Here is a 19,341-nt window from a genome sequence, read left to right on the forward strand (position 1 = left end):
ATCTTTGAGTTCATGGGAGCAAAACCAAAAGTGTTGCGTTTATATTTTTGTTGAGTGTATATATATATATATATATATATATATAAATGAAGTTAGTTATATGTGGTTGTGTAAATGTCATCTCAGAGCTGAGTTAAATCATTCATTATTAAATGGTTAAGGCTCTGATCATTTACCACAAGGTGTCTTGCAAGAACAAGACGAGCGAGGGAAGCCACCAACACACCTGCGACAACTCTGCAGGCCATCAATTGGTATAATTTAAGATTCGCGCTTGGCCTGCGGGCTCATAACTTCATAACAGTCCAAAGTACAAGGCGAAAAAAACCCAGCTTTTCTTCAATATTGTTGAGAACCATTGAGTCACTACGTCATAACATTCAGGCAAAGCTATAGATTACATACGGGCAAGATGACGTGGCTGAAAGGGGATCATCTGACTGGTGTCCGGCTTAGGGTACTCTGGTTTACGGTCGAGATCATCTTTGAGTGTAGGCACTGAGGGCACAACTATAGTCTCTGGCAGCAGTGACGCCAATTTAGCACGAGACACATCCTGTAAACACACCGTAAACAGACTGAATATCAAATCAAGCCTAAAAACAAATTCTGATCAATTTTAGCACAGCTGGAAGATGAAGTCTCAAAAGAGGTGAAGTACACACCTTGTATCCAAGGGCCTTGAGTTCACTGGTAGAGCAGGGGTATAAGTCCATGAATTTGTACCTATCTACAAGCAAGGCTGTCTCTTTGCCTTCATACTCGTCCTTGAAGGCAGAAAAGCGCCTGCGCTCCACTTTCAGAATACTGGCCAGGTCCCCAATGTTGCTCTCAAAGGCCAAGAAGCGAGACCAGACTTCACTGGAAAACAAACGGAACTATAATGTCAGAAAGATGCAACAATGCACTGAACACATAGATGCACATGTGACATTACCCTGACTTTTCTGCTGACAAGTTTCCTGAAGTGAGGACACGTTCAAACAGGACTCTCGTGTTGTTATCCTCTGAAACGAGTTAAGCAAAAAGAGAAGGCTGTATATGTGCAAGTGCATTGACAAATAGGGAAACAATGTACATCTATATCTCAACAAACATAACCTACCGTTAAGGTGTGAGAGGTAATCAATGTACGCAAGGATGTACTCAGGAATATCACCATATTTCTTCAAACCAAGCTCAAAAATCTTGAAGGCCACAGATTTATCCTGTGAGTAAATATAACACTAGTTTGTAAAAAAAAGAGCCAAATACTGAAGAGAAGCGTAAAGCTCCTTATTTCATTTCCATCACACCCTATTCATGCCAGTCTGGAATTATGTGTTGTCACCTTGCTGCAGTAGTACTCCATCAGCGCTGCCGTCACGTACACGTGGTGACGTGTCCGTGGGTCCTCCCTGGCCTTCTTGAAAATGGTACGACCCGATTTGATGCCTTCTGCCCTCCTGGCAAACTTCATGTACTGGATGTAGACCAGTGTGGGGTCAATATCCTCAATGGCAAGCAGTTTATTATAGATGCTATGGACCTTCTCGTATTTCATGCGACTCTATGAGGACAGAAAAATGGTTAGTAAATGAAAAATATGGAGCTGCAACCTGGTGCCCAACCATCATCTGAACACTCACTTCTTCATAGTCAGCAAATGAAAAGTAGAGAAGCATGTTCTTCTTCAGCAGATTCCCAATGGCACGTTCATAAATGTTCGCAGCTTCATCGCTAAACAGTTTGGAATTGTTCATATCCTGACAGAGAGGGGTAAAAAGCAAAAATAAAAGAAGTACAAAATAAATTATAGGACCGCTGTGATCAAAGTGTTTCTGGACTCAAGTAATTTACTTTCAACTTAAACTCAACAGCTTTTTAAGAATGTCACATAGTACACCAGTGCCCTAGTGCCCCATGATATGGATTGCACAGTAGCATCAACACCCTGAAAACTCAGGGCATCAAGATCCTCCGGCAGCCCAGAATTTTTTTTATGATACTAACCAAAAAATGAAAAATGACACCAAATTTTAATTGATTTAGAAATCAATAATCATTTCTGCACTGCAGGGCAGAATCTGTGATGATCAAGCTCTGTTTGTTTCCTGTTCTGCTGTGCTCCAGATGCAAATCAAAACATCTGTTAAATATTTATCTTGTAGATTAAAGTTGCTATAAAATCATTTTCACATGAAGACATAACTGTGACGGAACTAGTTAAGCCCTGGTCCCACTGAATAATAAAGTCATGAATAATGAGCCACGTATGGATTTGTCAGAAATTTCAGTGATTACTCAAATAATGAGCCACGTATATGAACATTGCAAAAACAATTAAAAATCACTGCGTGCGAGTGATTGTGTCAGCGCACCGCATCACAACGCAGCTCATCTGATCGATTAGAACGAGATGTTGAATCTATCATAAACATACTTTTACAGCTGCTCATAAGAAGGAATGAACATGCAACTGTTTTACCAAGCCATTACAATATAAACATGAAAAATAATTACCTTTTAGACTGTTCCAAATATGTTCTCCACCTCATGAAGCGAAGGAGAGAGAGAGAGAGAATAAAAAGCTCCAGTTGAAACGGTCCTTTGTGATTCCGGAAACGATTAGAGTTGTTTTCAACAGGTGTTTTCTCAGAGAAAATGGTTCATTTATATATTCAGCGCACAGTGCACCGTACAAAAAGTGGGTAGGATTGTCATGACGAAGTGCGCAAGAGTGCGGAGCCAAAATAGCCTGTCCAAAATAGCCTGTCCTGTTCTCGTAGCTGCCAGGTACTTGGATAATGTACTTCTAACAGCCTCTTGCTTGCCTCTACTGGTGGTTGGCTCTCACTGCAGTATTGTATCCTTACTCTGGATGGCATTACCCTGACCTCTAGTAATACTGTGAGAAATCTTGGAGTCATTTTTGATCAGGATATGTCATTCAATGCGCATATTAAACAAATATGTAGGACTGCTTTTTTGCATTTGCGCAATATCTCTAAAATTAGAAAGGTCTTGTCTCAGAGTGATGCTGAAAAACTAATTCATGCATTTATTTCCTCTAGGCTGGACTATTGTAATTCATTATTATCAGGTTGTCCTAAAAGTTCCCTGAAAAGCCTTCAGTTAATTCAAAATGCTGCAGCTAGAGTACTAACAGGGACTAGAAGGAGAGAGCATATCTCACCCATATTGGCCTCTCTTCATTGGCTTCCTGTTAATTCTAGAACAGAATTTAAAATTCTTCTTCTTATTTATAAGGTTTTGAATAATCAGGTCCCATCTTATCTTAGGGACCTCGTAGTACCATATCACCCCAATCGAGCGCTTCGCTCTCAGACTGCAGGCTTACTTGTAGTTCCTAGGGTTTTTAAGAGTAGAATGGGAGGCAGAGCCTTCAGTTTTCAGGCTCCTCTCCTGTGGAACCAGCTCCCAATTCAGATCAGGGAGACAGACACCCTCTCTACTTTTAAGATTAGGCTTAAAACTTTCCTTTTTGCTAAAGCTTATAGTTAGGGCTGGATCAGGTGACCCTGAACCATCCCTTAGTTATGCTGCTATAGATTTAGACTGCTGGGGGTTTCTTTCTTTCTCTTTTTGCTCTGTATGCACCACTCTGCATTTAATCATTAGTGATTGATCTCTGCTCTCTTCCACAGCATGTCTTTTTCCTGGTTCTCTCCCTCAGCCCCAACCAGTCCCAGCAGAAGACTGCCTCTCCCTGAGCCTGGTTCTGCTGGAGGTTTCTTCCTGTTAAAAGGGAGTTTTTCGTTCCCACTGTTGCCAAGTGCTTGCTCACAGGGGGTCGTTTTGACCGTTGGGGTTTTTCCGTAATTATTGTATGGCTTTGCCTTACAATATAAAGCGCCTTGGGGCAACTGTTTGTTGTGATTTGGCGCTATATAAATAAAATTGATTTGATTTGATTCTAACATCCGCGTTTGTCCTCGTAGTACCCCGTACACAAACTGCTAAAACCGCGTGGGGCCACATCAAAATTAGTGCCACGCTCAGTGATGAGCCTCATTAGCCAAATATTCTGCCACTATTCTCCCACATTTGTTGAATAACTGGTCTTGTACCAAAAAAAAAAAAAATATATATATATATATAATACGTGGCTCATTATTCATCCTTCATTATTCAGTGGGACTAGGGCTTTAGACTGTGATTCTGTTGTGTGAACCAGCAGACTTTTGCACGTGTGCTCATGTAAGCCACAACAATCATAAATTAAACACAGCCGCAAATTTGTTAGACATAAAATTTGATAAAATTCCTTTACGTTTGAAGAAGCACATTATGCAAATGACAGTAGTCCATGACAAACACTTGCTCAAATAACATAGTTCAAAACCATTAATACTGTGATATAATACTATCACCGTCCACAAAGAGATAAATACTATGATATTAATTTTAGGTCACATATAGGTACTATTTCTTACCCCCTTTTCAGCCAGCAGTTTGCTGGACTGCTCCAGGTATTGTGCTGCCTCATACCATATGTCAGGATGGTGACCCAAGACCAGCAGGCACTGCTCATAGGCAAACATCACTGTGACACACAACATAAAAAAATAAAATGCAGTTCATAGCAATGCTCCTTCAATGGGGGGAAATGTTATGTACTAAAATATGCATGTTTACATAGACATACACATCCTTTTGTCCTTGCCCAAGAGAGCTATAGCTTCCCATACAGTCACACCCATAAGTATTTAGAGTGGCACGATTTATATAAATTTGCATATGTACACCACCACAATGGAGTTGAAATGAAACAATCAAGATGTACTTGGAAGGTAAAGATAAGTATTACTGAAATTAAACAATTTCCTTCGGGATTAATAAAGTTCTTATTATATTATTATTATTATTATTATTATTATTATTATTATTATTCAGATAATCAGTTTCACTGCCAGTTTTCTTGAGACAAGCCAGGGGATGGACATGTGAACATTACCAAGTCTTGGACTTCATTTACATCAATAACAAAGAAATATTTAAAAAAGTACTACTACAGGTTATTTCTACCAGCAGCAACAACTTCATGATCAATACTGTCTATGAGATGAATTCCAATTTACCCCATCTAAATGGAGTGCATTTATATGGCACTTTTCCATTTCAATCAGAAGCCCAAAGTGCTTTACAGTGATGGCTCACATTCACATCAATGCCAGGGTGTTGCCATGCAAGTCACTTAACTGGACACCAGAACCAACTTGGGGATAACGACCTTGCCCAAAGGCCTTTAGTGACTTTCCAGATTTGAACCACGGATCTTCTGGTCTCAAGCCCACTACATCATCACCTCTGGGATGGTCTGTTAACTTTGTGTGAAAATCATGTCATTGCTGACAGGAAAGGTGAGGAGTGTAAATAATCTAGTGAGTCCCCCCCCCCCACATGGCCAAACAAATAAACATACAGTAACTTCACCCTGTAAACTGAGTGGAACCATGGTTCAATTTGTTCAGGCCAAAAGTCGGCTGTTTGATTTGGACCAGGGTCCAGAGCACCTTCCATCATCAAAATGAAAAAAACTCCCAAAAACCACATTTAAAAATAAAACCTTAAAAAACAAAAACATGGCAACAAAATGATTGGAATCATCGGCCATTTGAGACATGCATGAGGCAGAGGCTGACGTGTTACACAAGTAAACAGAACAAATGTGGGTTGTTTCCACACACACACACACACACACAAACAAAAACTGGTTTGAATGGAAACATGAATAATAGAGATGTTAAAGCAATTTCTCAGAGGAAGATGAGCAGATTTTAAAGCATCCTTTCAAGGACTCCTCACCTCTCTTTGTGATCAGAGTCTGGTCTTCAGTCCTCAGTGGGTTGTTCTTTTCCCACTGGATGTACTTTTTCCACATTTCTACTTGTTGAGCTTCCTGTGGGGAGTTCTGTGGAGGCACTGAGGGCGCGTTTCTGTCCAGCCCCTTCATTACAGTCTCATATTCCTGAAATACGCATTAGACAGTCTCTTAGATCAGTGTGCAATGACAGACAAACACTGCAAAGTCATTTCTGTCACGCTTTATATGCAAAAACTCACTTTTGCAACCCTCCTGGCATTCGTGTAGTCCCTACTTCGATCCTCGATCATTTTTTTGGCCAAGTGCACGTTGATGCCCTGGTCATGAAACAAAAAATTCAGCAACCTCTTCAATTCCGCTCTTGTGAAACTTTATGGTTAGCAAAGTGGAGGTGTGAGTTCTGCGAGTCTCACCTCTTCGTATTTATTATAATCTCTCCAGAGCTGTTCTATGTTGATCATGGGATTGACGCAGCCCCTCTGATACACTCGCCGTACCGCGGTGATCCGCTGGTTCTCTGCGTATGAGCCCACAGCCTCACTGACGGATCACATAACAGAAACTTTAACATTTGCTCACCTTGGTGAAATATCACCTTGCAATGCTGAGTCACTTACACTCCTTTGAGGAAGTTAATGTAGTCTACCCAAATCTGTGAGAGGAAAGAAACATTATAAAGCAGCAGTATTTAAAGCAACACACATGCACAGAAATTACTACACAGCTACCCGGTAAGTGTACCTGATAGGACATTATTTCCATGCCAATTTTATCCAGGGCAAAATCATATGCTTGGGCCATCTTCTCTCTGTCAAAGAAATATGGCTATAAAACAAAATGCCACTGTACAGCATGAGATCATAAACCTGTATACCAACGATCACTGTGTTGTCCTACTTGTAGCTGGGCAGCTTCCCTTTGGTCTCTCGCACATATGACAGGTAACATTTCCACAGGTCGATGTGCAAAACTTTCATTAGGCATCTCTGGAACAGCTAGAGGGCAAAAACGATCAAATGACTAAAAACGTATAAACACATTGCATGCATGCAGTATGCAAATTTTAAAAAATGTATACAATCAGAGTATTTAATAAAATGTCCAAAGTAATTGAATTACAACAACAACAAATCTGTTCTCATATCACTGAACATGTCTTGGACTTGAGTTGAATACAGTATGGTAAATCTGTCTGGACTAGGTAATTCTCAAAAACTGGGTGACTGTGCAAGAAGGCGACAAGTTTGACAAGCCACCAAAACACCCATGACAGCTCTGAAGGAGATCTAGCGTTCTTCTGACACTGGACAAAGTGGGCATCATATAACTTTTGTCTGTTGCATCACCGGTCACAGGTTCATGAGGGAGTAGAACAGAGGAGGATTTTCTGAGAAAGATGTGAAATTTCCAATAGTTTAAAGACACATGGTTGACTTGAGTCCAAATGGGATCAGTTTTCTTGCATTGAAGTCCACAGTACTGTATGCAATGATTTAGCACCCATAAAAAACAAAACAAAAAAAAAACATTATTATTAATATTTGCTGTGAGGACAAGTCTTTGGTTATGGAGTATTTAAGAGGACACACACACTTCACCTTATGGTATAATATGGTTTCACCATTTCAATCAAAGAGATTTATGCATTACCCATGTTGGTCAGTCACCCATTTTATTCAATCAGATTTTTTCCCCCAGATTTAACTGTGTACTATTGCGGAGAAGACAGACATTTGCCTGGAACATCGGCCCTTTTGCTTTAATAGACTTTGGCCAAAAACTTCTTGGGGTTGCTTAAAGTGTAGGTGACACATAATGCCATGTTTTCATGAATATTTAAGACTAAAATTAAACACCAGTTTGAAATTTATCCTTTGCTGTTGCACAGTTCTTGAAGAGATAAATATTCAGATTTTGAACTGTGCGCCACTAAAAACCAGGAACTTCCCAGTGTGCCGACATTGGACAAGAAGAAGAAGGAAGTGGCGTCACCTCTGGAACCATTATGTTAATTGTCGCATTAATTTATGGATTTTTACAGGCTACTGACATCCCTATGGTTCGGGTCAGAGCTGCACCATGTTTTTGGTGTCAGAACAGTTATACTCGCTGGCATAATCTTTTTCGATTGGCAAGTGAAAACACTTATAGCGATGAGCGTGCACACAGACTATAGTGTGAATTCTCCACTCCACACGGAGGCAGAACTGGCTATTTTCACTTATTTTATTTGATTGTTTTTGGATCATGGGAATTTTGTCGCATGCAGACTGAAATGTTAGGAGCAGAGGAGGAACTGCGAGTCTTTTAACTTGAAGTGCAAAGCAGCCCGCTGTGGAACAAGAAGATCCATTCACAAGAGAGAATCGATCAGACACAGACGCAATGAACAGATTACACCTGCTACAGCGGACTGTGCCGGACTAGACTCGAACCATCATAGACTTTTCTTCTGTCAGGACAATGAATTCAAATATTTTCACACACTTTCATCAAAATGAAAATGATCTCACTGAAATGAACAGGTAAGACTATTATTTTCACATTGTCTGAATGGCTGTAATATTTAATAACATGTTACACTATTCAAGAAGGAAACAATATTTATTTTTAAAAATAGCCGATATTTTCAGTCCCTCATGACATTTTTCAGATTTGAATGTACCTTTTTCTCAGAAAAAGGTCCTAAAAAAAAAAAAGAAAAATCCACACCATCACCAAAATATTTTTTTTTATTAGAGCTGGCAAAAAAAGTATCATCTCCTGCCAAAATCGCCTGCATTATTTATTTATTTAGTTTATAATCACCATTCTGTCTTCTGAACTCTGCCACTTTTGTCACTGTTGCCAGACTGAAGGTTTTCCTCCAAGTTTCTTCTCCCTCATTGTCATCTAAATAAGGCTTAAAAAACCATAAAGCTGTGAACCCCACAGCTTATTCAGACATGTTCAGACTGAACTAAAAAAAAAAAAACTCCACACTAGAAAAAAAGAAAAAAAAAAATCTGAAAACAGCTCGATCTCTGCTGTGTTTACAATAGATTTGGACTTGAATCAGCAGGCTCCGTTCCGGTGATGACGTAGCAACAATATGGCCACGGCTGACAGCTGAACGGGGCTGAAATAGAGCGCAGGCTTCAGACAGCTGTCGTTTATCCTTCACCTGCGCACTTATCGACTTTTATTGTTCAAATTTTTTTAAAATAGCAACATTTCATAATTTTAGTGATTATTTGTGCACATTTTTTGGTGTCACCTACACTTCAAGTCAATTCATGTGTATGCTGTCTCAGTTGACAGCCGAGAGTCTTAATTTACAACCCCACATCAGACAAAGTTGGGACAGTATGGGAAATGGCGGGAAAACACAAACACAAACAAAAACAAACACACACACACACACACACACACACACACACACACACACACACACTCCAGTAGATGGATGGTTATTTTAGAGATGTGGGAATGGACCAGTTATCTGCTTGGGTAGTTGCCACCCAGGACCCGAGGTGGTTTCGTGTTGTTGATCCAGCAAAAGCGCAGCACCAGTGCACGCTCTCAGACTTAACTCGACTTGGCCCTCAATGATTACATAAAATTTTACATTCATTTCATTGCAGACTGTATGAAGAAGAAATAAAGAAGCTATCCACCCTTTTCAGGTTTCAAATCCCGCAAAACCTCGGAGAGTTCACCGCGCTGTGAGATCTCAGTGACATTGAGAACAGCACTGAGACGCTCTAATCGGGCTGCATTTTAACCGCTGCACATGGACAACACCATTAACATCACAATATAAAACTATTTTTATATTGTGCCTAAAACTCTCATGAATATATTCTCTGAGTTCATAGATGTTGTTATTGTGTTTATTTTATGTAAACATGCGAGAATCACAGTCTGTCTCTCCGTTATTTTCAATGGGAGCTGCTGTGAGCTACACTCGCTTCCTGATCATGTCGTTCTGGGGGAAAGTGAAGTTTGCTCTTTAACGTCTTGATTATTGTTCTTTACAACACTGTTTCTCCTCTTTGTTCCAGACTAATATATATAATATGTCTGAAATTTGGTTTGCATTTATTAAATTCCACGCAGATTAAACATAGCAGACATGGATTATTTGTTATAATTGTTTTAGCGAGTTTTCAGGGTATCATGCAGCAGTCTCTTATTAACGTGATGAAAAGCATTAAAAAAATACATTTTTGTAGTATAATATTCATTTACAATTGTCATCATGTGGATTCTCTATGTTGTTTAGACTGCAGCGACTCTCTGGCGCGCAAGGGATTATGGGATACATGAAAACCCTGGATTTCATGTTTTGTGTGGTCAACTTCATTTCATTTCTTAATAGACATACATCCATTCCTGCAACACATTCCAGAAATGTTGGGACACTAAAGCATTTACTACTTTGTAATGTTGTCATTTCATCTCCCAACATTTAAAAGACATTGTGACATTGAGGATACCAAGCAATTAAGCATTTCAGGTGTTATTTTGTCCCATTCTTTTTCTAAACATATCTTACAGGGTCATCATTTCAAAATTCTCCACACATTTTCTATTGGGGTCACGTCAGGATTGTGGGCAGGCCAGTCTAGTACCTGTAGCAGCTTCTTCTACAGCCATGCCTTTGTAATGTGTGCAAAGTATGATTTTGTATTGTCTTGTTGAAAAATGCATGAGCATCCCTGGAAAAGATGTCATCTTGACGGCAGTGTATGCAGCTCTAACATCTCATTCTCAGTCTACTTTTCTTCACTAATACTGCCATTGCAGAGTGTAAATTACCTTGCCAAGAGCACTGACACAACCCCATAGCATGACAGATCCAGGCATATGGACTTATTGCTGATAACAATCTGGATGGACATTTTCTTCTTTGAAATGGAACACATGGTGTCTATTTCTTCCAAAAAAGATCTTGTATACTGATTAGGCTGACCACAATACATTTCCATTGTGTGACAGTCAAACCCAGACACCTCAGAGTGCAGATACGTTGACGCTGCTTCTGGATAAGGTTAAGGAAAGTCATCTATTTTGCACAGTAATGTTTTAAGTGCATCTGCAAACGCAATGCCCTGTATCAGCTGTTGATGAATGACAGTTTTTGATACAGTGCCACCTGAGGAATAAGAGATAACAGGTGTTCAGTTTAGGCTTGTGCAATTACACACTGAAATTCCTTGAGTTACCATGCTCTGTGCACGGACAAATATGCAAATCCCATATTTCTTTTAGGAACATTGTTTTTAAACATTTCTATAATTTTCTACCCATTTGTTGACAAACTGTAGATCTTCTACCCATCTTTGCTCCTCAGAGATTCAACCTTACATGGATACTACTTTTGTACACCTCCAATTCTAATGAAGTTGGGACATTGTGTGAAATGTAAATAAAAACAGAATACAATGATTTGCAAATCCTCTTCAACCTATATTCAACTGAATACATCACAAAGACAAGATATTTAATCTTCAAACTGATAAACTTTATTGTTTTTGTGCAAATATTTGCTCATTTTGAAATGGATGTCCGCAACACGTTTCAAAAAAGCTGGGACAGGGGCAACAAAAAGACTGGGAAAGTTGACGAATGCTCAAAGAACACCTGTTTGGAACATTCCACAGGTGAACAGGTTAATTGCAAACAGGTGAGTGTCATGATTGGGTATAAAAGGAGCATCCCCAAAAGGCTCAGCCATTCACAAGCAAAGATGGGGTGAAATCACCACTTTGTGAACAGCTACATGAAAAAATAGTGCAACAGTTTAAGAACAATGTTTCTCAATGTTCAATTGCAAGGAATTTAGGGATTCCATCATCTACAGTCCAAAATATAATCAGAAGATTCAGAGAATCTGAAGAACTTTCTACACGTAAATGGCAAGGCTGAAAACCAACAATGAATGCCTGTGACCTTCGATCCCTCAGGTGGCACTGCATTAAAAACCAACATCAATGTGTAAAGGATCTTACCGCATGGGCTCAGGAACACTTCAGAAAACCATGGTCAGTTAACACAGTCCATGGCTACATCGACAAGTCCAAGTTAAAACTCTACCATGCAAAGCGAAAGCCATACATCAAAAACATCCAGAAATGCCGCCGCCTTCTCTGGGCCCGAGCTCATTTGAAATGGAATGAAGTGTGCTGTGGTCTGATGAGTGCACATTTCAAATTGTTTTTGGAAATCATGGGCGTCGTGTCCTCCGGACAAAAGAGGAAAAAGACCATCCAGATTGTTACCAGTGCTAGTGCCCATGGCATGAGCAACTAACACATCTGTGATGGCACCATCAATGCTGAAAGGTACATCCAGGTTTTGACGCAACACATGCTGCCATCCAAGCAACGTCTTTTTCAGGGACATCCCTGCTTATTTCAGCAAGACAATGCCAAGCCACATTCTGCATGTGTCACAACAGTGTGGCTTCATAGTAAAAGAGTGCAGGTACTAGACTGGCCTGCCTGCAGCCCAGACCTGTCACCTATTGAAAATGTGTGGCGCATTATGAAACGCAAAATATGACAACAGTGACCCCGGACTGCTGAATAACTGAAGTCGTGCATCAAGCAAGAATGGGAAAGAATTCCATCTACAAAGCTTCAACAATTAGTGTCCTCAGTTCCCAAACGCTTATTGAGTGTTGTTAGAAAGAAAGGTGATGTAACACAGTGGTAAACATACCACTGTCCCAGCTTTTTTGAAACCTGTTGCAGGCATCCATTTCAAAATGAGCAAATATTTGCACACACACATACAGACAAAAAAAAAAAAACAAAGTTTATCAGTTTGAACATTAAATATCTTGTCTTTGTGGTGTATTCAACTGAATATAGGTTGAAGAGGAGTTGCAAATTATTGTATTGTTTTTATTTACATTTTACACAACGTCCCAACTTCATTGGAATTGGGGTTGTACCAAATCATAATTACAATCACCTCATCTGTTTGAAATGACTGTTATTTTTATGTAATTTTTTACTAGCTCTATCTGCTCCATCCCAACATTTTTGGAATGTGTTGCAGGCCTGAAATACATGTGTATTAGCAAATGAAATGAAACTGACAATACGAAATATGAAATATCTTCATGTTTTGCATCACCTGCAACGAAACAGAAGTCAAAGTAAATTTAATAATCACTGTGGGATTTTTTTTTTTTTTTTCCATATTGTCCCTACTTTTTCCTCATTTGAGGTTGTGTGTCGAACTCTGTTGAACTTAACTGCACCAGCCAAACCCCCTACCATTCACTGAGGAGGAGGAGAAGGAAAAATAAAATAATAATAATGATAATCTGCAAACCCTTACAAGGAATTGCCTGAGGCTGGAATGCAAATGGCGCTCTTCAAAACTGGAGGAGGCATATTGTAAATTGCATGATTATTTGAAGTACTGTCAACATGTTATGTCAGGTGCTAAAGCAGCTTTTCATTCTAATTTGATGAATAATGAACACAATTCCAGAACTTTGATACTTACACAGAAACATCAATCTGTTATTGATGCAAGTGTGACCAAATGACATATCTTTGTGACCGTGGTGGGGTTCAAACACCAGATTACTCGTACATGAGACAAAGGCTCTACCAGGATGTGTCAGATGACCAGGTAATCACAGATGTATGCTTAAATGCGCTTGTGACGAGGTCAAAAATGGTGGAGACATATGTAATCAGGTGAAGTCCAGACTGGAAAGATGTTCCTAGTGGCTTGGCTAGTGGGGAACTCCCCTTTGGCTGACCTGATAGGGCCTTGGCTTCATATGTGAGCAATTTGATGTTCAAATCCCACCATGGTCCCAAAGATGCCATACTGTCACATTAGCACAACTGGGAAAGCTTATTCATAGCTCTGGAGTTGAATTTCATTGATATGCTGATGATTTACACTTGTATATGCTCATACTCACAGGTCATAGATCCAATATGGATAAACTGCAGGTGGCTTGTCTGGTCACAGTGAAGAGCTGCATGACATCTAACTTTTTACTACTAAACTCTGATAAGACTGAGAGCATGGTAATCTGGCCTGCTAACAAAAGAAAGCTATTTGACCATTTCGCTACCTTTGTGTTTGAATGAGAAATCGACCCACAGCCAAAAAGTGTCGAGGTGCAGTCTGAAAATGTCGGAGAGCAGTCTCAGAGCAGTTGACACGAGCAGATTTTGTACATGTGCAAAACACTTGTGGCGCAGCCCAGGTGGGACACCTATTAAACAACAGTCAATGTGAAAGTCTGAGCGCAATTCCACTGCAATCTACATATTCATATGGCATCATAACAGCATTTGCAACAATTTGATCATGGTCTGGGGAACCCCATAATGGATCAAGCACGTCAAATCCTGCCAGCAAGTCCCGCTTGTACCACATGCATGCACCTCCACTGGATCCTGTTCAGGGAGCACAGAGGAAATGTTGATATGCAACATGTATGTGGCACGTATCCATCATGTGAAGTGGACGTGGACATTGCACAAACAAACTGAAAGCACCATCTGTCACTGCAAGTCAGTGCGCCATTGTGGTGTCAGAGGCTCGGCACGGCGCCCACAACGCAGCTGAAGGGGATGTCACCCTGTAATACACTTATTATAACATGTTCACCATCGAACTCTGTCGGAGGAATGACTGTGGAACTGTTTCGCCAGCCTGTAACACCATAAATAAACATGTAAACTCACCTCCGGTATGGCCCCAGGTGCGTGTCACAGCGCAGGGCTGACACCAGCCAGGCGCTGCAGTCTGTGGTTAAGTTCCTCTCGCGTGCTAACAATATCGGCTCATAAAAGCATCGTCCAACTAGGCATAAATATATCCCATGTCAGGTGCCGTTCCGTGGCGTGATGATCCGACCGGACAACACTGCGCGCAACCCCTCCATGCACTCCATGTGCACAACACATCACCCTCGCTGTGCTGTGTCTGTGAGCACAGTACTGATAGTCCATCATGTGTGGGACATGCATGTCCATCCTGGCACTAAAATGTCCTGCTCAGAGGTCAGTGCACACAAGGGAGCAAATCAGTGAGTGAGTGGGTTGGTGAGTGAGTGAGTGACAGACAGCACTCAGGCGCATCTGTCTGGCAGCCTGAGCACTTTATTTATGATTCTGTTGCAGTATGAGTCTACGTACTGTTGTCCAACAATGTTTGGGCTGCGGTCTTGTGGGTGTGAGCAACTCAGTCCGGACTGGATCCACCCACATTCTACGTGGTCGCTCGGCAGTCAAAAATGGCTGTCCGACTGCCTGTCCCTCTCAACTGCGCCTCGAAGTTTAGGTTTTTCCCATTCCGGCTGATTCTGCTTGATTCGTGCTCATTCTTGCTATGTGTGACGGGGGTCTTAACCAGTGTTGCCACAGTTACTTTGAAAAAGTAATGCAATTACTGATTACTCCTTGAAAAAGTAACTTAGTTAGATTACTAGTTACTTTTTTAGTTACTTTCCCCAGCTGCCGACAACAACCCTCTGCCACCTCAACATGACAATGATACTTGTTTTGCCAAAACTCACTTTATAGTAACCCTTTCTTGACTTCAATGAAAATAAATACTTGTTTTATAAAAAGTAAAATAAAGACCTCTTTCTTGACCTCACATTTAACTGCTGACAGCACTGTAACAGTAAAACTTGCAATTTCTAACCTACATTGTTTATAAATGTAACTATTAAAGTCTTTCTAACATTTAAATTCTCTCTAAACATTTTACTTGTTGAAATTATTATTATTATTATAAGTAGTATTAGTAGTTGTTGTAAAAAAAGACTTCAAAACTAGACCTTTAATCTAGGGATGTTGTGGGGGGGGCACATCCTTGCCCCACGCCCCCATTCCAACTGGATTCGCCCCTGCTTTGGCGTTTGAGCACAAAGAATGGATAGTGCAGCGGATAACTGAAAAAAATGCGTCAAATGGTGATGCAAGCACCAAATTTGGCACACATACTCCTTAGACATTACTCTTAAAAATGCCGAGTACCCACGTGAACTTTTAATAGGCGGCCAAGAAGGGGTCAATTGAAGTATTACACAGGGGTCAAAATTTTAAAATGCTCCAATCATATTGAAAGGTATTCCATATTTGTCTGATCATAAAGATTCCAAAAAGGTATAGTTTGGACTATCTGTGAATGAATGGTCTGGAGTTATGGGGTAAAAGCAGCAAGAACACTGAGAAAGGTCAATTTCAGTTTGGACAGGGGTCAAAAGTTAAAGTTGCTCAAATTTTGGTAAAAAGTGGTGCAAATTACTGGTTGAGCTAATAGGATGAATAAATGGAATAGTTTTGACTGTGTTGCGTGCTTGGATTGCAAAGTAAAGGTTAAACAATATCAGCATCCATTGGATTCTATGACATGTGACATATGCTACCCTGTAACATGATAACTAAGCATGATACATGATGCAAACTATTCCTTTTTAAAACCGTATTCACCCAACTAATAATTTGCATCACTTTTTACCAAAATTGGAGCAACTTTAACTTTTGACCCCTGTACAAATTGAAATTGACCTTTGTCACTGTTCTTGTTGTTTTTACCCCATAACTCCAGAACATTCATTCACAGATAGTCCAAACTATACCTTTTTGGAATCTTTATGATCAGACAAATAATATGGAATACCTTTCAATATGATTGGAGCATTTTTAAATTTTGACCCCTGTGTAATACTTCAATTGACCCCTTCTTGGCCGCCTATTGAAAGTTCACGTGGGTACCTGGCATTTTTAAAAGAGTAATGTCTAAGGAGTATGTGTGCCAAATTTGGTGCTTGCATCACCATTTGAAGGATCCCTCAGTAAATATTCACTTATCTGCTGCACTAGGATAACATTTATTTATGCAGAAAACATGACCAGATTTACAGGTAAAGTTTTATTGCGTTTTCACATCATGTGGTCCTCAGAAAGAGAGTTTAGGTGCATTTGAGTGGAAAAATGTTAGTTGTTGACGCGTTGTGAAGGATCAGCTGTTTTTAGCGAGCAGATACGGAGCAGCTCAGAATTCTAAATAAAGGAGAAAAAAAGCATAAAAATGTCTTTGTAAAGCTCAGTGGAGGTGTGCTGTTGTCACCGCGTTTTAAGAGGTGAGGACGAGTCGTAGCTGCTGCAGAAAACCGTGGATGAAAAGCTCACAGCTCGCTTAAAGTGGGCAGTTCAGTCGAACCCCGACCCCCTGCCCACGGACCAAGTTTAATGTTGCTATTGACCCACAATCCAAAAATAACAGTAACACACAGTGACTTGGAGAAGTAACTTTAATCTGATTACTGATTTGGAAAGATTAACGTGTTAGATTACTCGTTACTAAAAAAAGTGGTCAGATTAGAGTAACGCGTTACCGGCATCACTGGTCTTAACAGGAATCTTGGTGTGATTTTTGATCAGTCTGTCTTTTGATGTGCATATCAGAGATGTTACACTTTTTCATATGCAAAATATTGCAAAGATTAGACTATTTCTGTCACTGGCTGATGCTGAGCTTTTGTGTTGTCTGGAAGCTAATATACAAGGCTGACCGTGTGTGCGTGTTTGTTTCGCTATACGGTCACAGAAATTAAGCAATCTACACCAAACTTGTCATGGTGACTGTGGCCATCAAGGAGGAGGTCACTGGGGCCCTTAGGTTGAAAGTGTACATGCATGAACACACACACACGCTCAGCTTTATATACAGTAGTGTTCAGAATAATAGTAGTGCTATGTGACTAAAAAGATTAATCCAGGTTTTGAGTATATTTCTTATTGTTACATGGGAAACAAGGTACCAGTAGATTCAGTAGATTCTCGCAAATCCAACAAGACCAAGCATTCATGATATGCACACTCTTAAGGCTATGAAATTGGGCTATTAGTAAAAAAAAGTAGAAAAGGGGGTGTTCACAATAGTAGTGTGGCATACAGTCAGTGAGTTCATCAATTTTGTGGAACAAACAGGTGTGAAACAGGTGTCCCCTATTTAAGGATGAAACCAGCACATGTTGAACATGCTTTTCTCTTTGAAAGCCTGAGGAAAATGGGACGTTCAAGACATTGTACAGAAGAACAGCGTAGTCTGATTAAAAAGTTGATTGGAGAGAGGAAAACGTATAAGCAGGTGCAAAAAATTATAGGCTGTTCATCTACAATGATCTCCAATGCTTTAAAATGGACAAAAAAAAACAGAGACGCGTGGAAGAAAACGAAAAACAACCATCAAAATGGATAGAAGAATAACCAGAATGGCAAAGGCTCACCAATTGATCTGCTCCAGGATGATCAAAGACAGTCTGGAGTTACCTGTAAGTGCTGTGACAGTTAGAAGACGCCTGTGTGAAGCTAATTTATTTGCAAGAATCCCCCGCAAAGTCCCTCTGTTAAATAAAAGACGTGCAGAAGAGGTTACAATTTGCCAACGAACACATCAACTTGTCTAAAAAGAAATGGAGGAATATTTTGTGGACTGATGAGAGTAAAATTGTTCTTTTTGGGTCCAAGGGCCACAGACAGTTTGTGAGACAACCCCCAAACTCTGAATTCAAGCCACAGTTGACAGTGAAGACAGTGAAGCATGGTAATTCATGCATTTATTTCCTCTAGGCTGGACTATTGTAATTCATTATTATCAGGTTGTCCTAAAAGTTCCCTGAAAAGCCTTCAGTTAATTCAAAATGCTGCAGCTAGAGTACGGACAGGGACTAGAAGGAGAGAGCATATTTCACCCATATTGGCCTCTCTTCATTGGCTTCCTGTTAATTCTAGAATATAATTTAAAATTATTATTCTTACTAATAAGGTTTTGAATAATCAGGTCCCATCTTATCTTAGGAACCTCATAGTACCATATCACCCCAATAGAGCGCTTCACTCTCAGACTGCAGGCTTACTTGTAGTTCCTACGGTTTGTAAGAGTAGAATGGGAGGCAGAGCCTTCAGCTTTCAGGCTCCTCTCCTGTGGAACCAGTTCCCAATTCAGATCAGGGAGACAGACACCCTACTTTTAAGATTAGGCTTAAAACTTTCCTTTTTGCTAAAGCTTATAGTTAGGGCTGGATCAGGTGACCCTCAACCATCCCTTAGTTATGCTGCTATAGACTTAGACTGCTGGGGGTTCCCATGATGCACTGAGTGTTTCTTTCTGTTTTTGCTCTGTATGCACCACTCTGCATTTAATCATTAGTGATTGATCTCTGCTCTCTTCCACAGCATGTCTTTTTCCTGGTTCTCTCCCTCAGCCCCAACCAGTCCCAGCAGAAGACTGCCCCTCCCTGAGCCTGGTTCTGCTGGAGGTTTCTTCCTGTTAAAAGGGAGATTTTCCTTCCCACTGTCGCCAAGTGCTTGCTCACAGGGGGTCGTTCTGACCGTTGGGGTTTTTCCGTAATTATTGTATGGCTTTGCCTTACAATATAAAGCGCCATGGGGCAACTGTTTGTTGTGATTTGGCGCTATATAAATAAAACTGATTTGATTTGATTAGTGCAAGCATCATGATATGGGCATGTTTCT

The 19,341-nt window shown here is 40.3% G+C and overlaps 1 protein-coding gene across 2 annotated transcripts in view; it reads right to left on the reverse strand.

The window, feature by feature from the left end:
• cstf3 (cleavage stimulation factor, 3' pre-RNA, subunit 3) overlaps positions 1 to 19,341 on the reverse strand; it is a 61,633-nt gene that overhangs the window by 7,131 nt on the left and 35,161 nt on the right. Inside the window, exons 5-17 of one of the 2 annotated variants that reach the window (XM_034188807.1) lie at positions 6,725 to 6,822; positions 6,569 to 6,635; positions 6,445 to 6,479; positions 6,241 to 6,367; positions 6,067 to 6,144; positions 5,809 to 5,971; positions 4,437 to 4,546; positions 1,629 to 1,745; positions 1,331 to 1,549; positions 1,106 to 1,208; positions 944 to 1,007; positions 666 to 861; positions 406 to 556 (exon numbers count right to left, since the gene is read on the reverse strand). In XM_034188807.1, coding sequence (XP_034044698.1) covers positions 406 to 556; positions 666 to 861; positions 944 to 1,007; positions 1,106 to 1,208; positions 1,331 to 1,549; positions 1,629 to 1,745; positions 4,437 to 4,546; positions 5,809 to 5,971; positions 6,067 to 6,144; positions 6,241 to 6,367; positions 6,445 to 6,479; positions 6,569 to 6,635; positions 6,725 to 6,822 — 1,528 coding nt within the window. Of the gene's footprint in view, positions 1 to 405; positions 557 to 665; positions 862 to 937; positions 1,008 to 1,105; positions 1,209 to 1,330; positions 1,550 to 1,628; positions 1,746 to 4,436; positions 4,547 to 5,808; positions 5,972 to 6,066; positions 6,145 to 6,240; positions 6,368 to 6,444; positions 6,480 to 6,568; positions 6,636 to 6,724; positions 6,823 to 19,341 lie in introns of both variants that reach the window. The other variant, XM_034188799.1, reaches the window with a different exon arrangement.

Source organism: Thalassophryne amazonica, chromosome 2 (genome assembly GCF_902500255.1).
Source record: "Thalassophryne amazonica chromosome 2, fThaAma1.1, whole genome shotgun sequence".
Classification (NCBI taxonomy): Eukaryota; Metazoa; Chordata; class Actinopteri; order Batrachoidiformes; family Batrachoididae; genus Thalassophryne; species Thalassophryne amazonica.